At 39.1% G+C, this 18282-nt stretch overlaps 1 protein-coding gene across 1 annotated transcript in view; it reads left to right on the top strand.

Moving 5' to 3' along the window:
• The window catches only part of C1H14orf93 (chromosome 1 C14orf93 homolog), a 30539-nt gene extending 15238 nt beyond the window's left edge, over positions 1-15301 (top strand). Inside the window, exons 4-7 of the mRNA XM_075852818.1 lie at positions 9468-9529; positions 9634-9737; positions 11382-11494; positions 14372-15301. Coding sequence (XP_075708933.1) covers positions 9468-9529; positions 9634-9737; positions 11382-11494; positions 14372-14770 — 678 coding nt within the window. The 3' untranslated portion in view covers positions 14771-15301. The remainder of the gene's footprint in view (positions 1-9467; positions 9530-9633; positions 9738-11381; positions 11495-14371) is intronic.
• Positions 15302-18282: the final 2981 nt, after the last annotated feature.

Genomic DNA, 18282 nt, shown 5'->3' with positions numbered 1-18282 from the left:
TCTCATCGGTAGAAAACAGCACATGTATAACTTAAATATAGAAAGTAGAAAATACGAGGCACTCATCGCTGTGGCAATAAAGGATTTATTGATTTAGATCTCACTCTATTTTGATATGGAAGATGCCAACTTTATTGCCACAGCGGTGAGTGCCTCGTATTTTCTACTTTCTATATTCAAAGTATCGGAATTGGACCACCGATGATTGGCAAAGGGTTGCCTTCTCCCATGAGTCACGTTTTCTGCTTCAGTGAACGGATGGACGTTGGCGTGTCAGACGAGAAACATCAGAGAACAAACACCCTGCAACCATTGCTGGAAGAACACAAGCTGGTGGCGGCAGCGTTATGGACTGGGGAATTGTTTCATCCCATTCTCTGGGCCCATTCATCCATGTGGAAGGCATTCTGAACCAATTTGGGTATAAATCCATCGTTGCAGATCATGTCCACCCATTCATGCTGTCTGTATTCCCTGGGGCAGATGGAATCTTCCAGCAAGACAATGCGACATGTCACACGTCTAGAAATGTCTGACAGTGGTTGGAAGAGCGCGACCAAGACTTCCAAGTACTTCCCTGGCCCCCTAATTCGCCAGACTTGAACCCAATTGAGCATCTATGGGACCACCTCGATCGTCTTTTTCGCTCTATGGATCCTCCCCACGCACCCACCAGTAAATGTGGGATGCACTGCAGCTGACTCCAGATACCTGAGACAACGTACCAGCATCTTATTGAGTCACACCCAGACCGTCTATCTGCTGTCCATGCTGCACACAGCGGTTACTCTGGACATTAGCTGCTGGTCATAATAAATGTGACTCGACTGTGTGTAAATGAGTGTGAGAGAGAGAGAGATATGTATTTTACTTTTAGAAACTTTCAATATTTTCAGTATTTTTTTTAACCCCTTAAAGACTAGTGATGGATATATCCGTCACAAGCAGGAGCTAATTCCCACAGAGACGGATATATCCGTCACTCTGATCTCATGGGTACTGCCACTGTACTCACGAGATCAGGAGCAGGGATACATAGCCAGGCTCCTGCCGGAATCGAAGAGCTCTCCGATTCCGGAGGTTTAATCCCTTAGATGACTGTCAATAGCGACCGTGGCATCTAATGTGTTTGACAGAGGGAGGGAGCTCCCTCTGTCACCCCATCAGCCCACCCGCGACGAGGGGGACTAATGAAGGCCCCCAGGTCTGCCATCAGTAACTGCCAGAGGCATGGCCCAATAGATTACTACGTATACCATAGCATTATATCTGCCATCAGAAGATCGCAAAGTGATGTCCCCTAGTGGGACAAAAAAATTAAAACAGTTAAAGTTTATGAAAAAATAAATAAAGATTACAGTAATAATAACATAAAACCACTTTTTCCGTAAAAAGTGGTTTTATTTAGCAAAATTGTAAAAAATAACACATTCACATATATGGTATCGTCGCAACTCGAACAATAAAGTTAGCACATTAATTAAACACAAAAAACAACGGCAAATATCATTTTTTTCCCATCCCCGCCCCATAAAAAAATATGTTAATCAATAAGTCCCATGTAGCCTAAAATAGTACCAATGAAAACTACACCTTGTCCCGCAAAAAAAAGCCCACATACAGCTACATTGATGGGAAAATAAAAAAGTTCAGACTCTTGGAATGCGGTGATGCAAAAGCAAGTATTTTTTTAAAAAAAAGGGTTTTTATTGTGCAAACATAGGAAAACATATAAAACCTTTACATATTTGGTATTCCCATAATCGAGCCGACCCATAGATTAAGGGTAACATATTATTGGCGCCGCATAGTGAACGGCGTACATTTAGAACGCAAAAAACAATGCTGGGATAGCTGTTTATTTACAATTCTCTCCTAATATAAAGTTAATAAAAGTTAATCCATATATTATATGCATCCAAAAATGGTGCAATTGAAAAATACAACTCGTCCTGCAAAAAACAAGCCCTTATACGGCTATATCGACGGAATTAAAAAAAAAAAAAGGTTATGACTTGGAATGCGACAGTGAAAAATCAAAAATAATCCTTGGTCATTAACGTGCAAAAAGGCCTGGTCATTAAGGGGTTAATCAAAAGTAGAAATGGACTCCTATACAAGGTACAGTGCATTCGGAATGTCTTCACTTTTTTTCACATTTTATTATGTTGAGGCTTTGTGCTAAAATAAAAATTCAAGGTTTTCCCCATCATTCTACACTCAATAACCCAAAATGACAAAGTGGAAACAGAATTTTGGACATTTTTGCAAATTTAATAAAAATGAATAACTCAAATTTGGCATGGACATAAGTATTCAGACTCTTTGCTGTAACACTTGAAATTTAGCTCTGGGTGCCTCCCATATCCCTAGATCATCTTTGAAATGTTTCTACACCTTGATTGGAGTTCCCCTGTGGTAAATTCATTTGATTGGACATGATTTGGATAGACACACCCTTGTCTATATAAGGTCTCACAGCTGACAATGCATATCAGAGCAAACACCAAGCCATGAGGAGGAAAGAGCTGCTTGTAGAGCTCAGAGACAGGATTATGTGGAGGCACAGATTTGGAGAAGGTTACAAAAACATTTCTGCTGCACTGAAAAATCGCAAGAGCACAGTGGACTCCACAATTCTTAAATGGAAGAAGTTTGGAATAACCAGGACTATTCCTAGAACTGTCCATCCCACCAAACTAAGTAATCGGGGGAGAAGGGCCTTGGTTAGAGGGTGACCAAGAAACCAATGGTTATTCTGGCTGGGCTCCAAAGATCCTGTGTGCAGATGGGAGAAACTTCCAGGTCAACCATGACTGCAGCACTCCACCAATCTGGGCTTTATGGCAGAGTGGCCAGAAAGAAGCCCCTCTGTAGTAAAAGACACATGAAAGCCCACCTGGAGTCTTCAAAAAAGCACCTAAAAGGACTCTCAGACTGTGAGAAACAAGTTTCTGTGCTCTGATGAAACCAAGATTGAAGTTTTTGGCCTCAAATCTAAGCGTCACGTCTGGAGGAAACTAGGCTCTACTCATCACCTGCCCAATACCATCCCTACAGTGAATCATGGCGGTGGCAGCATCATGCTGTGGGGTGTTTTTTAGCGACTGGGACAGGGAGACTTGTCAGGGTTGAGGGAAAGATAAATGAAGCACAGTACAGAGATATTCTTATTGAAAACCTGATCCAGAGTGCTCTGGACCTCAGACTGGGCCAGAGGTTCACCTTTCAACAATAGAATGATCCTAAGCACACAGCCAAGACAACACAGGACTGGTTGAGAGACAACTCTGTGAATATCCTTGAGTGGCCTAGCCAGAGCCCTGACTTGAACCCAATCGTACATCTCTGGAGAGACCTGAAAATGGCTGTCCACCGATGGTCCCCATCCCACCTGACAGAGCTTTAGAGGATCTGCATAGAAGAATGGTAGAAAATCCCCAAACCCAGGTGTGCAAACGTTGTGGCGTCATACCCAAGAATACTGGAGGCTGTTATCGCTGCTAATGGTGCTTCAACTAAGTACTAAGTAAAGGGTCTGAGTACTTATGTCAATGCAATATTTTAGTTTTTCCTTTTCAATAAATTAGCAAAAATTACTACCATTCTGTTTTTACTTTGTCATTATGGGGTACTGAGTGCAGAATGATGGGGAAAAACGTTAATTTTAATTTTATTTTAGCACAAGGCCTCAACATAACAAAATGTGAAAAAAGTGAAATGGTCTGAAACTTTGAGAATGCATTGTAGAAGGGGAACAAGTAAATGTTTGAGAAAGCGGATATCCCAATTGTCATGTGAATGCAACCTAAAACCGCTATAAGTAGCCCAAATATTATATTCACACGGACTGCCAATACACATATAAATGTAAACATGCACATATACATGTACACCGCTATCTTTTCAGCTATAATATTTTTAAAACCATGTCTGTATTACAACTTCTCATAACTCCACCTATAGGTACAGCGCAGAATGGCCACTACAGAGGTAGTTTAACCCCTGCTGTTGCCGCTCACCATGGTTAGCATAGCTCTGAAAATAAACTAAAAAATTCAATCCATTAACTTATTTCTAATTATTTATAGCTCACTCCAGCTAGCAATCGGTGATAATAGGGTGCCCACACATCCAGCGGTAGTATTTGTAACGTGTTTCACCCGTAAAAACCATGTGGCCAAAATGGATTTATGACCAGGCACACTAAAGCTAGGTGTATGGGGCACCCTAAAGTGTTGATTTCATTATCACTGATTTATTCCAAGAGCACATTTATTTTCTAGTGCATAAGGCTGGGTTCACACGTTTCGCTGTTTGCACAAAAAAGCAAATTTCTACCGTAATGTGTGAATCCACCTTAAAATGATTATCATATCTGCTCATTGCACACACGTGGAGTGAACTCTGGATTACTTTCTTCACCACTGTGTTTTAGGCTTAGTTCACATTGTGCGTTTTTGTTGTGTTATTGCTGCATTTCCAAAAAGCATCTAAAAAAAAAACAATTTTTTTTTTTTTTAATACCTGTGCATTTTGATACAGTGTTTTACCCGTAAGCCTATGACCATTAAATTCAAAACCAGATTACAGCTATAACATTTTAAAAAAACGCAGGAGTTTGTAAATATACCCTTATTGAACAGTGTACAATAAAAGCGGCATCCACATCTTGTTACTTTCATGATATAACATCAAGTTCGAGTAAGTGCGCAAAACTACTTTAAGTCTGTGTGTGTGCGTGTGTGTATATATATATATATATATATATATATATATATATATATACGCATACATATTTGCAATACAGTAGAGGTTCTCTGAATGACTGCAAGCAGAGATTTTGAGAGCTGTAGAATTGTTACACAAATTATGTTCGAAAATTGTCTAACTTTCTATTTGCCATCAGCAAAAGACAAAACAGGCAATATATAATGTACACTCAAAAGATGTATAGATAAAAAATATATACAAACTTTGTTGTGTTAGACAGTTGTTTAAAAAAAATATTTTAGAACTGCGATATACATCAAGGCAATCCCCATGATCTGAGAACACCATTCAAAGGACACAATATAAGGGTATGTTCACACGGCAGCGTCCGTAACGGCTGAAATTACGGGGCTGTTTTCAGGAGAAAACCGCTCCGTAATTTCAGCCGTAATGGCATGTTGAGGCGCTTTTTGCTGCGTCCATTACGGACGTTAAATGGAGCTGCTTTTCCATGGAGTCAATGCAAAACGGCTCCATTTACGTCTGAAGAAGTGACAGGCACTTCTTTGATGCGGGCGTCTTTTTTACGCCCCGCCTTTTGACAGCGGGGCGTAAAAAAAATGACCGTGTGCACAGAACATCGTAAGACCCATTCTAATGAATGGGCAGATGTTTGCCAACGCTATCGAGGCGCATTTTCGGACGTAAATCGAGGCGTAAAACGCCCGAATTACGTCCGTAAATAATCCGTGTGAACATACCCTAATAGTAAAAAATCTGAACAAGTATTGGATTACAACCTCATACATCACATATCTCAAATAACAAAACAATATAGATAATCTGTGTGCATCTTGCATGAATGTCAGAAATAAAATACACAAAGTGAAAGTATGGATCAATATGAGCAGGGCCAGATTAAGAGGGTCTAAAACAGGGGTCTCAAACTCGGCCAGGTAAATGGGCCGCACATAGAAAAAATGTAATGTTGACGGGCCGCATTACTCTAAAATTTGATAAAATACAGAATTATTGTTAATTAGTTATTTGAACTACTATAACAATAATATAATACTACATTACTATAACAATAATACATTACTATAATAATACTACATTACGATAATACTACATTACTATAACAATTCTACATTACTATAACACTACATTACTATAATACTACCTTACTATAATAATACTAAATTACTATAATAATACTACATTACTATAACAATACTACATTACTATAATACTACATTACTATAACAATACTACATTACTATAATACTACATTACTATAATACTACATTACTATAATAATACTACATTACTATAACACTACATTACTATAACACTACATTACTATAATAATACTACATTACTATAACAATACTACATTACTATAATAAAACTACATTACTATAACACTACATTACTATAATACTACATTACTATAACAATACTACATTACTATAATAATACTACATTACTATAATACTACATAACTATAATAATACTAGATTACTATAACACTACATTACTATAATATTACATTACTATAACAATACTACATTACTATAATAATACTACATTACTATAACAACACTACATTACTATAATAATACTACATTACTATAATAATACTACATTACTATAATTCTACATTACTATAACACTACATTACTATAACAATACTACATTACTATAATAATACTACATTACTATAACACTACATTACTATAACAATACTACATTACTATAATAAAACTACATTACTATAATAATACTACATAACTATAATAATACTAGATTACTATAACACTACATTACTATAATATTACATTACTATAACAATACTACATTACTATAATAATACTACATTACTATAACAACACTACATTACTATAATAATACTACATTACTATAATAATACTACATTACTATAATTCTACATTACTAAAACACTACATTACTATAACAATACTACATTACTATAATAATACTACATTACATTACTATAACACTACATTACTATAACAATACTACATTACTATAATACTACATTACTATAACAATACTACATTACTATAATACTACATTACTATAACAATACTACATTACTATAATAATACTACATTACATTACTATAACACTACATTACTATAACAATACTACATTACTATAACAATACTACATTACTATAATACTACATTACTATAACAATACTACATTACTATAATACTACATTACTATAACAATACTACATTACTATAATAAAACTACATTACTATAACAATACTACATAACTATAATAATATTACATTACTATAACACTACATTACTATAACAATACTACATTACTATAACAATACTACATTACTATAATACTACATTACTATAATACTACTACATTACTATAACAATACTACATTACAATAACAATATTACATTACTATAATACATTACTATAACAATACTACATTACTATAACAATACTACATTACTATAATACTATATTACTATAATACATTACTATAACAATACATTACTATAATACTACATTACTATAATACATTACAATAACAATACGACATTACTATAATACATTACTATAACAATACTAAATTACTATAATACTACATTACTATAATACTACATTACAATAACAATACTACATTACTATAATAAAACTCCATTACTATAACAATACTACATTACTATAAGAATGCTACATTACTATAAGAATACTACATTACTATAATAATACTACATTACTATAACAATACTATATTATAATAATACTACATTACTATAACAATTCTACATTACTATAATAATAGCGCTTGGTTTAAACTTACCAGAAATTTGCGAGTTTACCAGTTTAGTTGTCACTAAATGCAGTCTAGCTGCTCAGTTGGCAGCGTTTGGCAGACACAAAAATGTCAAGATTGGGCAGCCCCTCCTTTTTAGATAGTGCCACAGTGCCCTCTGTAGATACTGCCACAGTGCTCTCTGTAGATACTGCCGTCACTGTGCCATCAGGGCTCCTCCTGGACCGGAATCCTCGGCCAGAGCGTTGCTGACGCCCCTGACATCACTGTCCATAAATGGACAGTGATGTCAGGGACCACCTCTAGGAGTGGAATCCTTGGCCAGGGTGTCGGCAACGCTCTGACCGGAGTTTCAGGCCCAAGAGGAGCCCCTGGCGGGATAGTGACGTCAGGGGCTCCTGCAGGAGAGGAATCCCCGGCCAAAGCATCAGTAACGCTCTGGCTGGGTATTCCACTCCTAGGGGGAGCCCTAAAGGCTCTATCTACAGGGGGCTGTGTTGGGCCCTATCTACAGGGGGGGCGTCACTTTCTACAGGGAGTGTGTGTGTTGCGCTCCCACTTCGGCCTGCTCTCTGCTGTCTCGAGGGCTTCGATGCTGCGCGGGCCGCAGATGACAGCCTCAGGGGTGTGTTTGAGAACCCTGGTCTAGGATATGGAGCAGTTCACATCATTAACTACCTGGATGCTACCTGCTCTTTCTTCAGCACAATATCACTGTTACCAGGCTGGTACATAATTACATCTAACCCTGTCAAAACCATCAAAGGGGTTGTCTCACGACAGACATTTATGGCATATCCACAGGATATGCCATAAATGCACCTTTCTCAAGAATGGGGGTCCCGTCCCTGCCTGGTGAGGTGGCCAAGGCATCCAGACAGTAAAGGTGGTCAAGATTCCAGAAATAGCCGAGCTCGTTGAGTTACGCTGTTTCCATAACTCCCATAGAAGTTACGAAAACAGAAACTTCCAAGTTACAGAAACAGTGGCCATGTGCCATCCAACCCCCTTCTAAAATGTATGCTCACCTCACCTATTTGCTTCTCCCCACTGTGTCCCCTTAGGCTCCCCCAGCTCTTACAAGGTCCTGACCGAGCAGCGTCAGGGCCTTTACAACGGTGAGGTGTGTAATGTACACCACTTTTTTTATTTTTATTGTCCGATGGGAAGGGGGTGTAGTCTGATCTGAGAGGGGAGGCGGAATGATGACAAGTTATGATCCTAACTCAGCAAGTTATCACCATGCACAATCATTGCAGCCACTAATTCAGCTCTGCTACATCTGTGCATATAGTTAGCCTATAATCCAGTGCACATATGTGTGAGCTCCTATGAGTATCGATGTTCTCTACCTGCCTCCCTGCACTTGGCATCTTCTTCCTTTCTGCCTACCAGTCTCCAGTGTGTTGTGTTTTTGTTTTTTTTGTTTCTCTCTCGTCATGTGACTATGATTTTTCAAAAAGCTCCTCCTCTCCTAGTTGCAGTTTTGCCGCAATTTGTGCAAAATTTCAATTTATGTAGAACTGTCAAACACCATAATTCTGTAAAATTGCGGAAAATTTGCGGTGATTTTGTGCAAATTGCGGCAAAATTCAATAAGTGTCTGGGGCCCGTCTAAGACAGAGTGAGGGTTGGAACTGGTGCTCCAGGAGCATCAATAACAATCCCACCCTAAACATGAGATACTACAATATATCTATGTCCATATATACGCCACATGTAGCGGTTTCCCCAATAGCGATCCCCATGGTATCACTGATGAAGTATTCTTCCTCAGGGGCTTATTTGTAATACACTGACAGAAACGGCTATAACAAGGAAACCGCCGAATAGTATATTATGGCTTTACACAAGTAGAAAAGGACTGATTCTGTTCTTGGTAGTGCCCACCTAATCACCCTATATGTTTATTTTTGTTCGCAGAAACTGGTACATAATATTCACAATCACATCTCTAACAACAAGCGTTTCAATGGTTCAGAGAGGTGAGTGCGTTCACTATCAATATACTATTCAGTGCTATGTTTTTCATTATTGAAAACCTTTATTTTATCATGATATATTTATCTGGTATAATGTCCAATTGCAGCATCAAGTCCTCCTGGAATATTTCAGTTTTAAAGTTCTTGGTGGAAAAGCTGAAGCAAGAGCTTGTATCCAGTGGCCATCGCTATACGGACAAAGAGCTGAAAGGTAATCGAGGCAGTAGTTATTCTGAAATATTTTCTAAATTATATTGAACAGGGAGAAAAGTACAAAATATGTATATGAAAGAAGCTTTACCTTTTTGGAGTCTCTACATAGACTACAGTGGGCTAATGAATAAAAATAAATCATGTAACGGCTCCAACATGTTATAAAGTATAATAAAATAACATTTTAAGGACTTGGCAGAAGAGGACAACGCTTGTCATAAATGTACTGATTTTCACATATAAAGCCTAAACATTGTTTAGCGTGTCCAACACCATTTTACAGGTTACATATAGAGTTTATCCACATAAAAACATCCACTACGAATGACATAGAAGGCTGTCCTCACCATACATATCTGTCCTAATCTCTCGATACTGCCCCACCCGTAATCTCTGGTCCTCATATGACCTCCTTCTCTGCTCTCCATTGATCTGCTCCTCATAACATTGTCTCTCCTGTGTATTCCCCATACTACGGAACTCACACATCAGACTCTCCCACCATCCAAAACTAACCTGAAAACCCACCTCTTCAGAAAACCTACACTACCGATGAACAGCTTCTACCCTAACCTACTGTCTCCTTACCCCATCCCCAGTAGATTGTAAGCCCTCGCGGGCAGGCTCCTCTCTCCTTTTGTACCAGTCTGTCATTCATTATGCTCACGTTTACTGTACTTGTAGTTTTTATTGTCTCATGTTATGTACTTAACCAGTTGCAGACACACGACGAGAATACTCGTCCTGAGCGGCGGGTACTTCACGCATTAGGACGAGTATTCTCGTCCTGGGTGACAGCCGTGTCCGCGCACGATCAGGAGCGGGGCAACGGCTGTAATACACAGCCGCAGCCCCGCTCTAACGGCGGAGAGAAGAGAAACCTCTTCTCTCCGCCTCTAACACCTTAAATGCCGCGATCAAAGCTGATCACAGCATTCAAAGTAAATAAGAGGAGGGGGGACTGCCCTTTGATCGCGTCACAGAAAATCCCTGTGACGTGATCAAAGCCCATAACTTGTAAAGCCAGACAGCCTAGGGTCCATTGAAGGACCCCAGGGCTGTCTGACCATATTTCCTGATGATAGTGCATACTGAGGTATGCCCTAACAACTGCTTGTGTAGAATCAGTACACAGGCTAATGGACTGGCATATAGATATATGCCGGTACATTACAGTTAAAAAATCTAAATGAAAAAATCCCTCTATGGGATAACATTTTTAAAAAAAAATTAAACAAAAATATAAAAATTGTAAAACAAATACACAGAAATACACATTTTTTACAATAAATAAACTTAATAAACTCAAAGCCATATCTGTCAGGTCAGCAGGACTAACGGCTTCCGTGAACGCTGGCCGACAAGTAGGATCTAGCTATTATCGATCACATCTAAATTCATGAACTCAGATGTGATCGATAACAGCTGAATCTTGCGTGACCAGCATTCACCGAAGCAGTCATTCCTGCTGACCTGACTGATTCGGCTTTGAGTGCAAGATACAGCTTCTATGTATACGGGATACATAGAAGCTGTATCTCAAAAAGTAAAACATGATTTAAAAAAAATATTATTATTTTAAAAAAAAAATTGCCTTCGAAAGTGTACATAGCCTTTAAGAAGATTTTTCTTTCATCCATAGGTGCCTGTGTTGCCTACTTTTTGACAAAGCGAAGAGAATACCGAAACTCAATGAATCCTTTCAAGAGTCTGAGAGAAAAGGAAGAAAAGAAGTTGAGAAGTCGCAGATACAGGGTAAGGATATACAGAGTTCTTAGGAGCTCAGCTGCATTCTCACCATCCTCTGCAAGCCTCATTGTTTTATATAAATACCATGAATTTAACTTGCATTAAGAGTAGCTATAAACTATGAATCAGTTAGGGTATGTACACACAGAGTGTTTTCAGGCGTATTTCGGGGCGTTTATGCCTTGAAAAACGCCTGAAAAAAATGGAAGCAGAATGTACTGGGGGAAAACATCGGGTCGGATCACAGCGGTGATCCGAACCGATTAACCCCTTTAAATGCGGCAGTCAATAGCGACCGCCGCATTTAAGTTGTTATAGCAACATTGGCACCCCACTACGCGATTGCGGGGTCCGATTGTTGCGGGGGGGGGGGGGGGTTATTGCTATGGCAACCGGAAGCCTAACAAAGGCTTCCAGTCTGCCATCTATGGAAGGCAATTAGGTCCTGCCAGAGGCAGGACCTAATATGCCTCCTGTCAGTGTGAAACGTTAAAAAAAGTTACAAAAAAATGTACAAAAGTAAAATGTCGAAATAATAAAATGTAAAAAAAAAAAAAAAAAATCGCCCTTTTTCCCTTTATAAAGTCCTTTATTATTAGAAAAAAATGAATAAACTATGCATAATTGGTATCGCCGCATCCGTAAAGGCCTGAACTATAAAAATATAAAGTAATTTATACTGCACGGTGACCACCATAAAAAAAAATAATAAAAGAACGATACCGGAATCGCTATTTTTAGTCACTTCAGCTCCCAAATAATTGCATAAATAGGGATCAAAAAGTCGCATGTACCTAAAAATTGTACCAATAAAAACTAGTTTGTTCCGCAGAAAACAAGCCCGCACACAGCTTTCCTGATGGAAAAATAAAAAAGTTGTGGCTCTTAGAATATGGCGACACAAAAACAAATTTTTTTTAAAACCGTGATTTTATCGTGCAAACAACGTAAAACATAAAAAACCTATATACATATGGTATCGCCGTTATCGCATCGACCCACAGAATAAATTAAATATGTAATTTATAGAGCTTGGTGAACACCGTAAAAAAAAAAAAGGAATAAAAAACAAAAGAATTTTTGACGGCCTAATTACACTAAATTCAAAAAAAACTATGGGATCAAAATGCTCACTATACCCCTAGACAAATTATTTTTAGGGCTGTAGTTTCCCAAATGGGGTCACTTCTGGGGGGTGTCCACTGATTTGGTCCCTCAGGGGCTTTGCAAATGCAACATGACACCCGAAAACCAATTGAGTAAACTTGAGCTCCAAAAGCCAAATAGCGCTTCTTCCCTTCTGAGCCCTGCCGTGTGTCCAAACAGCCGTTTATTACGACAAATGGGGTATTGCCGTAATCAGGAGAAATTGCTTTACAAATCTTAGGGCGCTTTTTCTTCTTTATTCCTTGTAAAAATCGATCATTTCTAAGTTTTATTGGAAAAAATGTAATTTTCATTTTTACGCACGACTTCCACTAAATTCAGCAAAAAAACTGTGGGGTTAAAATGCTCACTATACCCCTTGATGAATTCCTCGAGGGGTGTAGTTTGCCAAATGGTGTCTTTTGGGGGGGGGGGGTTCCACTGATTTGGCACCACAAGACCTCTTCAAACCTGACATGGTGCCTAAAATATATTCTAATAAAAAGGAGGCTCCAAAATCCACTAGGTGCTCCTTTGTTTCTGAGGCCGGTGCTTCAGTCCATTAACGCACTAGGGCCACATGTGGGATATTTCTAAAAACTGCAGAACCTGGGCAATAAATATTGAGTTGCATTTCTCTGGTAAAACTTTCTGTGTTACAGAAAAAAATGGATTTTCTGACAAAAAAAAGAAATTTGTAAATTTCCCCTACTTTGCTTTAATTCCTGTGAAACACCTAAAGGGTTAAGAAACTTTTTAAATGCTGTATTGAATACTTTGAGGAGTGCAGTTTTTAAAATTGGGTGACTTATGGGGGTTTCTAATATATAAGGCCCTCAAAGCCACTTCAGAACTAAACTGGTATCTATAAAAATAGGTTTTGGAAATTTTATTGAAAAATGTCAGAAATTGCTGCTAAAGTTCTAAGCCTTGAAAAATAAAAGGAAGTTCAAAAAACGATGCCAACATAAAGTAGACATATGGGGGATGTTAACTAGTAACTATTTTGTGTGGTATTACGATCTGTTTTACAAGCAGACACATTTAATTTTAGAAAAACGTGATTTTCACAAACAAATACTGAATTTATTGATCAATTTTTATTCCACTAGCATACAGTACAATATGTCACGAGAAAACATTCTCAGAATTGCTTGGATAGGTAAAAGCATTCCCAAGTTATTACCACATAAAGTGACACGTCAGATTTGAAAAAATTGCCTGCGTCCACAAGGCCAAAAGAGGCTCAGTCCTGAAGGGGTTAAAAAACATCCGTAAAAAACCGTCTGAAAATCAGGCGCTGTTTTTACTTGAAAACAGCTCCGTATTTTGAGACGTTTTTATTTTGTGTGTGCACATACCCTAAGAGGGGCGTTGTACATACCTGTAGTCAGAGGTGCTATTCCACAGCCATTTACTATTTATTTATGTGAAGTTGCCTAAATCTTGTCATCACCTAATAAGCTTTTAGTCCTTTCTTGTTCAAGTTCTAATATTTTTTTTTCTAGACTTCTAAAACCACAAAAGCCAGTTATTTACATGTGTTTTCTTCAGTGCGCTAAATTTACTGCTTTTTAGGAGCTTCCTTATCTTTCCTGATGGCCAACATGCGCTCGTGCCTAGTTTATCCTATACCAGTCTCACTTTATGTGGCATATACCACACACATATACTGCACATTGCAAAAATGTTTTAGGTTTATACAATTTATTAACCTGTAAAAATGTTTCTGTACAGCTTTTTGCAAATCGATCATGGGGTGTGCAGCAGTTTCCACTAGAAGAACAAGCCCTGTGGGAGGGTGTGACAGAGGAGTTCATGTCGGACGAAGAGGACAGTTTGTCTGAGCCTGGTGTCTGGGTCGCCCGACCTCCTCGCTTCCGAGCACCGGAGCTCTCCAGGCTCTGTTACAGTATTGACTCGCACTCTAAGCATGGCAATAAATCCAATCGTGTTTATGGTTCTCTATCCGATCGGTTACCGTCCACAGAGATTCAACTTCTCTCCCCACATCTCTACAATCCAAATTGGGAAAGAGAAGGGGAAGAGGAAGAGGTCGCAGGCGGAGGAAGAGGAAGAAAATCTTGTCCTGACCTAAATGCTTTTATACAGATAAAAGTGGAAAAAGATGAATGAACGCTTTATAGACAATTACTGCACTACAAGTAAAGGACCTGATCTGTGTGACTGAGCGGAGGTATATGAACAATCAATGGCCCACAATTTACCATGCAGTGTACTCCAGTTTTTGTCATAAACTGGGCAAAAAAAGTCCCAAAAAATGTACGCGAAAAATTTTCACTTTTCTTATTTGGCAAGTGACGTGAAAAGTCAACGTGGTCTTTAAGATTATGTAGTTTTAGACAAATTTATTATGAAAAAAGCCAGATGATAGCGCAAATTAATAAATTTGGTGCAAATAACTACTTTACTTAGACCGGCGTATGATTCGCCAGTCTTAGTAAATTTGAGTAATTGTGGTTGTGCACAGAGTGTGGATCCAGCTGCCCAGGTGGTACAAAGAAGCCTACTATGTCCACAATAAAGTGCTATTTTTAACATCCTTGTTTAACACATATTTTAATGCTATTATTCGTATGAATATATTAGCAGAAACCTTTCATTTGCAATTTGGAGGCTACTTATAATAAAGCAGGAGGAAGCAGGAAATCAAAATTCCCTGTTGTTGCTTTGGAAATCTATGAGCGGAATATAGGCTACTTTTATTATTCCTATAAATATGCAAGAACAAAGGATAAAATAGCGGACAGGCTGAGGAGTTCAGATTTCCTGCTTTATAGTGCCTTTACATAGTGTTTTTCCTGGCATTTAGTTTCGGCAAAAAATGCTGCATGGATAAGCGCGCTACAAACATGTCTTTTTTTAGGTGGCTATTTTTTATTTTTGTCCAGCTAGGCTGGTTTTAGTGTTTTTTTTTAAAGCATTTAGTAGTGTTTTTCTCTAAAGGATTTTTTTCTGCTTAAAAAAAACGCAAGTGTCAATGTGTGTTGCGTTTTTTTTTAGAATAAATCATGTGTTGCAAAGAGGAATCTTTGCATCACCTGATCTTTAAATCACATGATTTGCAATGTGAAAAACGGCACATAAAAAAAACGCAGGGAGTAAAAAACACTATTCATAAAAAATACGCATGTAACATTTTACAGAGAAAAAAGTTTTTTTCAGATGTGTCCCCCCCACCCTCCCCCAAAAAGCAACAAAACCAATGACACAAAGTGTGTATAAAGGAAGCATAATAAGGTTGTTTTCACAGAGTCTAAGGGCATGACCAGACGTGGCGGAATTGCTCTGGAAATCCGCAGCGTACACGTTTCTCCATTGCCTTCCACAGCTTTTTAGTAGTGTTCGTTTACACGTTGCGGACAATTCCGCTGCGGAGCATAGGCTGCGGTGCGGAATTTGGTGTCCGCAGCATACACTGACTGTTGCGGACTCATTGCGGAATTTCTCCATTGACTTCAATGAAGAGTCAAAATTCCGCAATGATGTCCGCAAATGTTATGTGTGCTGCGGAGCGTATCGGTTTTACGAACATGACATTTCTTCATTCTGGCTGGACCTATATATATGTGTTTCTAGTTCTACAGCCAGACTGAGGAAGTCAATGGGGCTCCCGTAATTACGGGTGACTACGTGTGTGCACCCGTAATTACGGGAGCGTTGCTAGGCGACGTCAGTAAATAGTCACTGTCCAGGGTGCTGAAAGAGTTAAGCGATTGGCAGTAACTGTTTCTGCACCCTGGACAGTGACTACCGATCACAATATACATCAACCTGTAAAAAAAAATAGAAGTTCATACTTACCGAGAACTCCATGCTTCTTCCTCCAGTCCGGCCTCCCGGGATGACGTTTCAGTCCAAGTGATGGCTGCAGCCAATCACAGGCTGCAGCGGTCACATGGACTGCCGCGTCATCCAGGGAGGTCGGGCTGGATGGCGAAAGAGGGACGCGTCTCCAAGACAACGGCCAGGTAAGTATAAATTTATTTTTACTTTTACTAGGGAAAGGGCTGTCCCTTCTCTCTATCCTGCACTGATAGAGAGAAGGGAAGCCCTCTAACCCACTCAATACACAACGGCTAGTCCGCATCAATTTACTGCCCATTTTAGGCAAAGCCGCAACAGAATCTGCAACGCAGATTCTGTGCGGCATTTATGCGGACAGTGTATGCAGAACTCCGCCACGTCTGGGCATACCCTTAGGCCTTATTCACACGAACGTGTGCGTTTTGCACGCGCAAAAAAACGCAACGTTTTTTGTGCGTTGCAGTTGCGTGTGTCATCAGTATGTGGTGCGTGGCTGCATGATTTTCGCGCATATGGCATCGTTATGACACTGTTTTTATGTTTAGAAACCGAAAAAGAGGTGCTTTTATTTTTACCTTCATTTATTTATCTGTAACGCGAATCGCACAGAAGTGCTTCCGTGTGCCATGCGCGATTTTCACACACCCATTGACTTCAATGGGTGCGTGATGCGCGAAAAACGGCCAAGTATAGGACATGTCGTGAGTTTTACGCAGCGGACACAGGCTGTGTAAAAATCACGGACTGTCTGAACGGCCCCATTAAGTTACATAGGTCCGTGCGACGCGAGTGATTTTCACGTGCGTTTCACAGATCTGGCGATTTCGTTATCCTATTCCTATGACTAAACAGAAAAATGGAAATTTGAGTGCAGATGTGAACAGAGCCTAAAATATACAATGTAGAACTAGCCAGAAAAATTGCATGTTACATGCAGATTTCAATGTGGGTTTTGCTGCGCATTACACTCAAAAGGTGAAATCTGCAACATGTCAAGAATCTGCTGCAGATTGTCTATTTTGTTTGTGAAAAGGGTTCACTTGCATTGTACTGTATGTTGTTCAACAAACGAAATTCTGCATCACATACAAAATGTGTGAACCCAGCCTATTGAGTTGGCTCCCAGTGCTAAAAGAAAAATTCAGTTTCTTGCATAGTATAGCAACATATGATTACAGATAAAAAGTAGACTTTGAATGGAGCGACAGCACGCATGCTTGACCGTCTCTCTATTCACTCCTCCTCACGTGGTTGTGTAGAGGAGAAACGAGGCACTCCAGTGATCGGTGGCCCTCAGCAATCTACATTTATCACCTATACAGTGGATAGGTGATAAAGCGGGACTGGTGGTTGTCATTCTGTAGCTCTGTCATACACTATATGGACAAAAGTATTAGGTCACCTACACATTACACCTACAGGAGTTTTTATGACATCCCATAGGTATTAATATAGAGTTGGTCCCCCTTTTGCAGCTAAAACAGCTTCCGCTTCTCTGGGAAGGCTTTCTACAAGATTTTGGCGTGTATCTGGGAATTTTTGCTCATGGTATGCTGAAGCATTAGGATTTCCCTTCACTGGAACGAAAAGGCCTAGGCCAACCCCTGAAAAACAACCCCATAGCATTATCCCTCCTTTACCAAACTTTACAGTTGGCACAATGCAGTCAGGCAGGTAACATTCTCCTGGCATTCACTAAACCCAGACTCGTCCATCAGACTGCCAGATAGAGAAGCGAGATTAGTCACTCCACAGAACACGTTTCCACTGATCCAGAGTGGCTTGGCATCGTGCTTGGTGATGTAAGGTTGGCATGCAGC

This window comes from Rhinoderma darwinii, chromosome 1, assembly GCF_050947455.1.
Source record: "Rhinoderma darwinii isolate aRhiDar2 chromosome 1, aRhiDar2.hap1, whole genome shotgun sequence".
Classification (NCBI taxonomy): Eukaryota; Metazoa; Chordata; class Amphibia; order Anura; family Rhinodermatidae; genus Rhinoderma; species Rhinoderma darwinii.
Note: the sequence above shows the minus strand (reverse complement) of the source record. Positions and strands in the feature narration are given on the sequence as shown.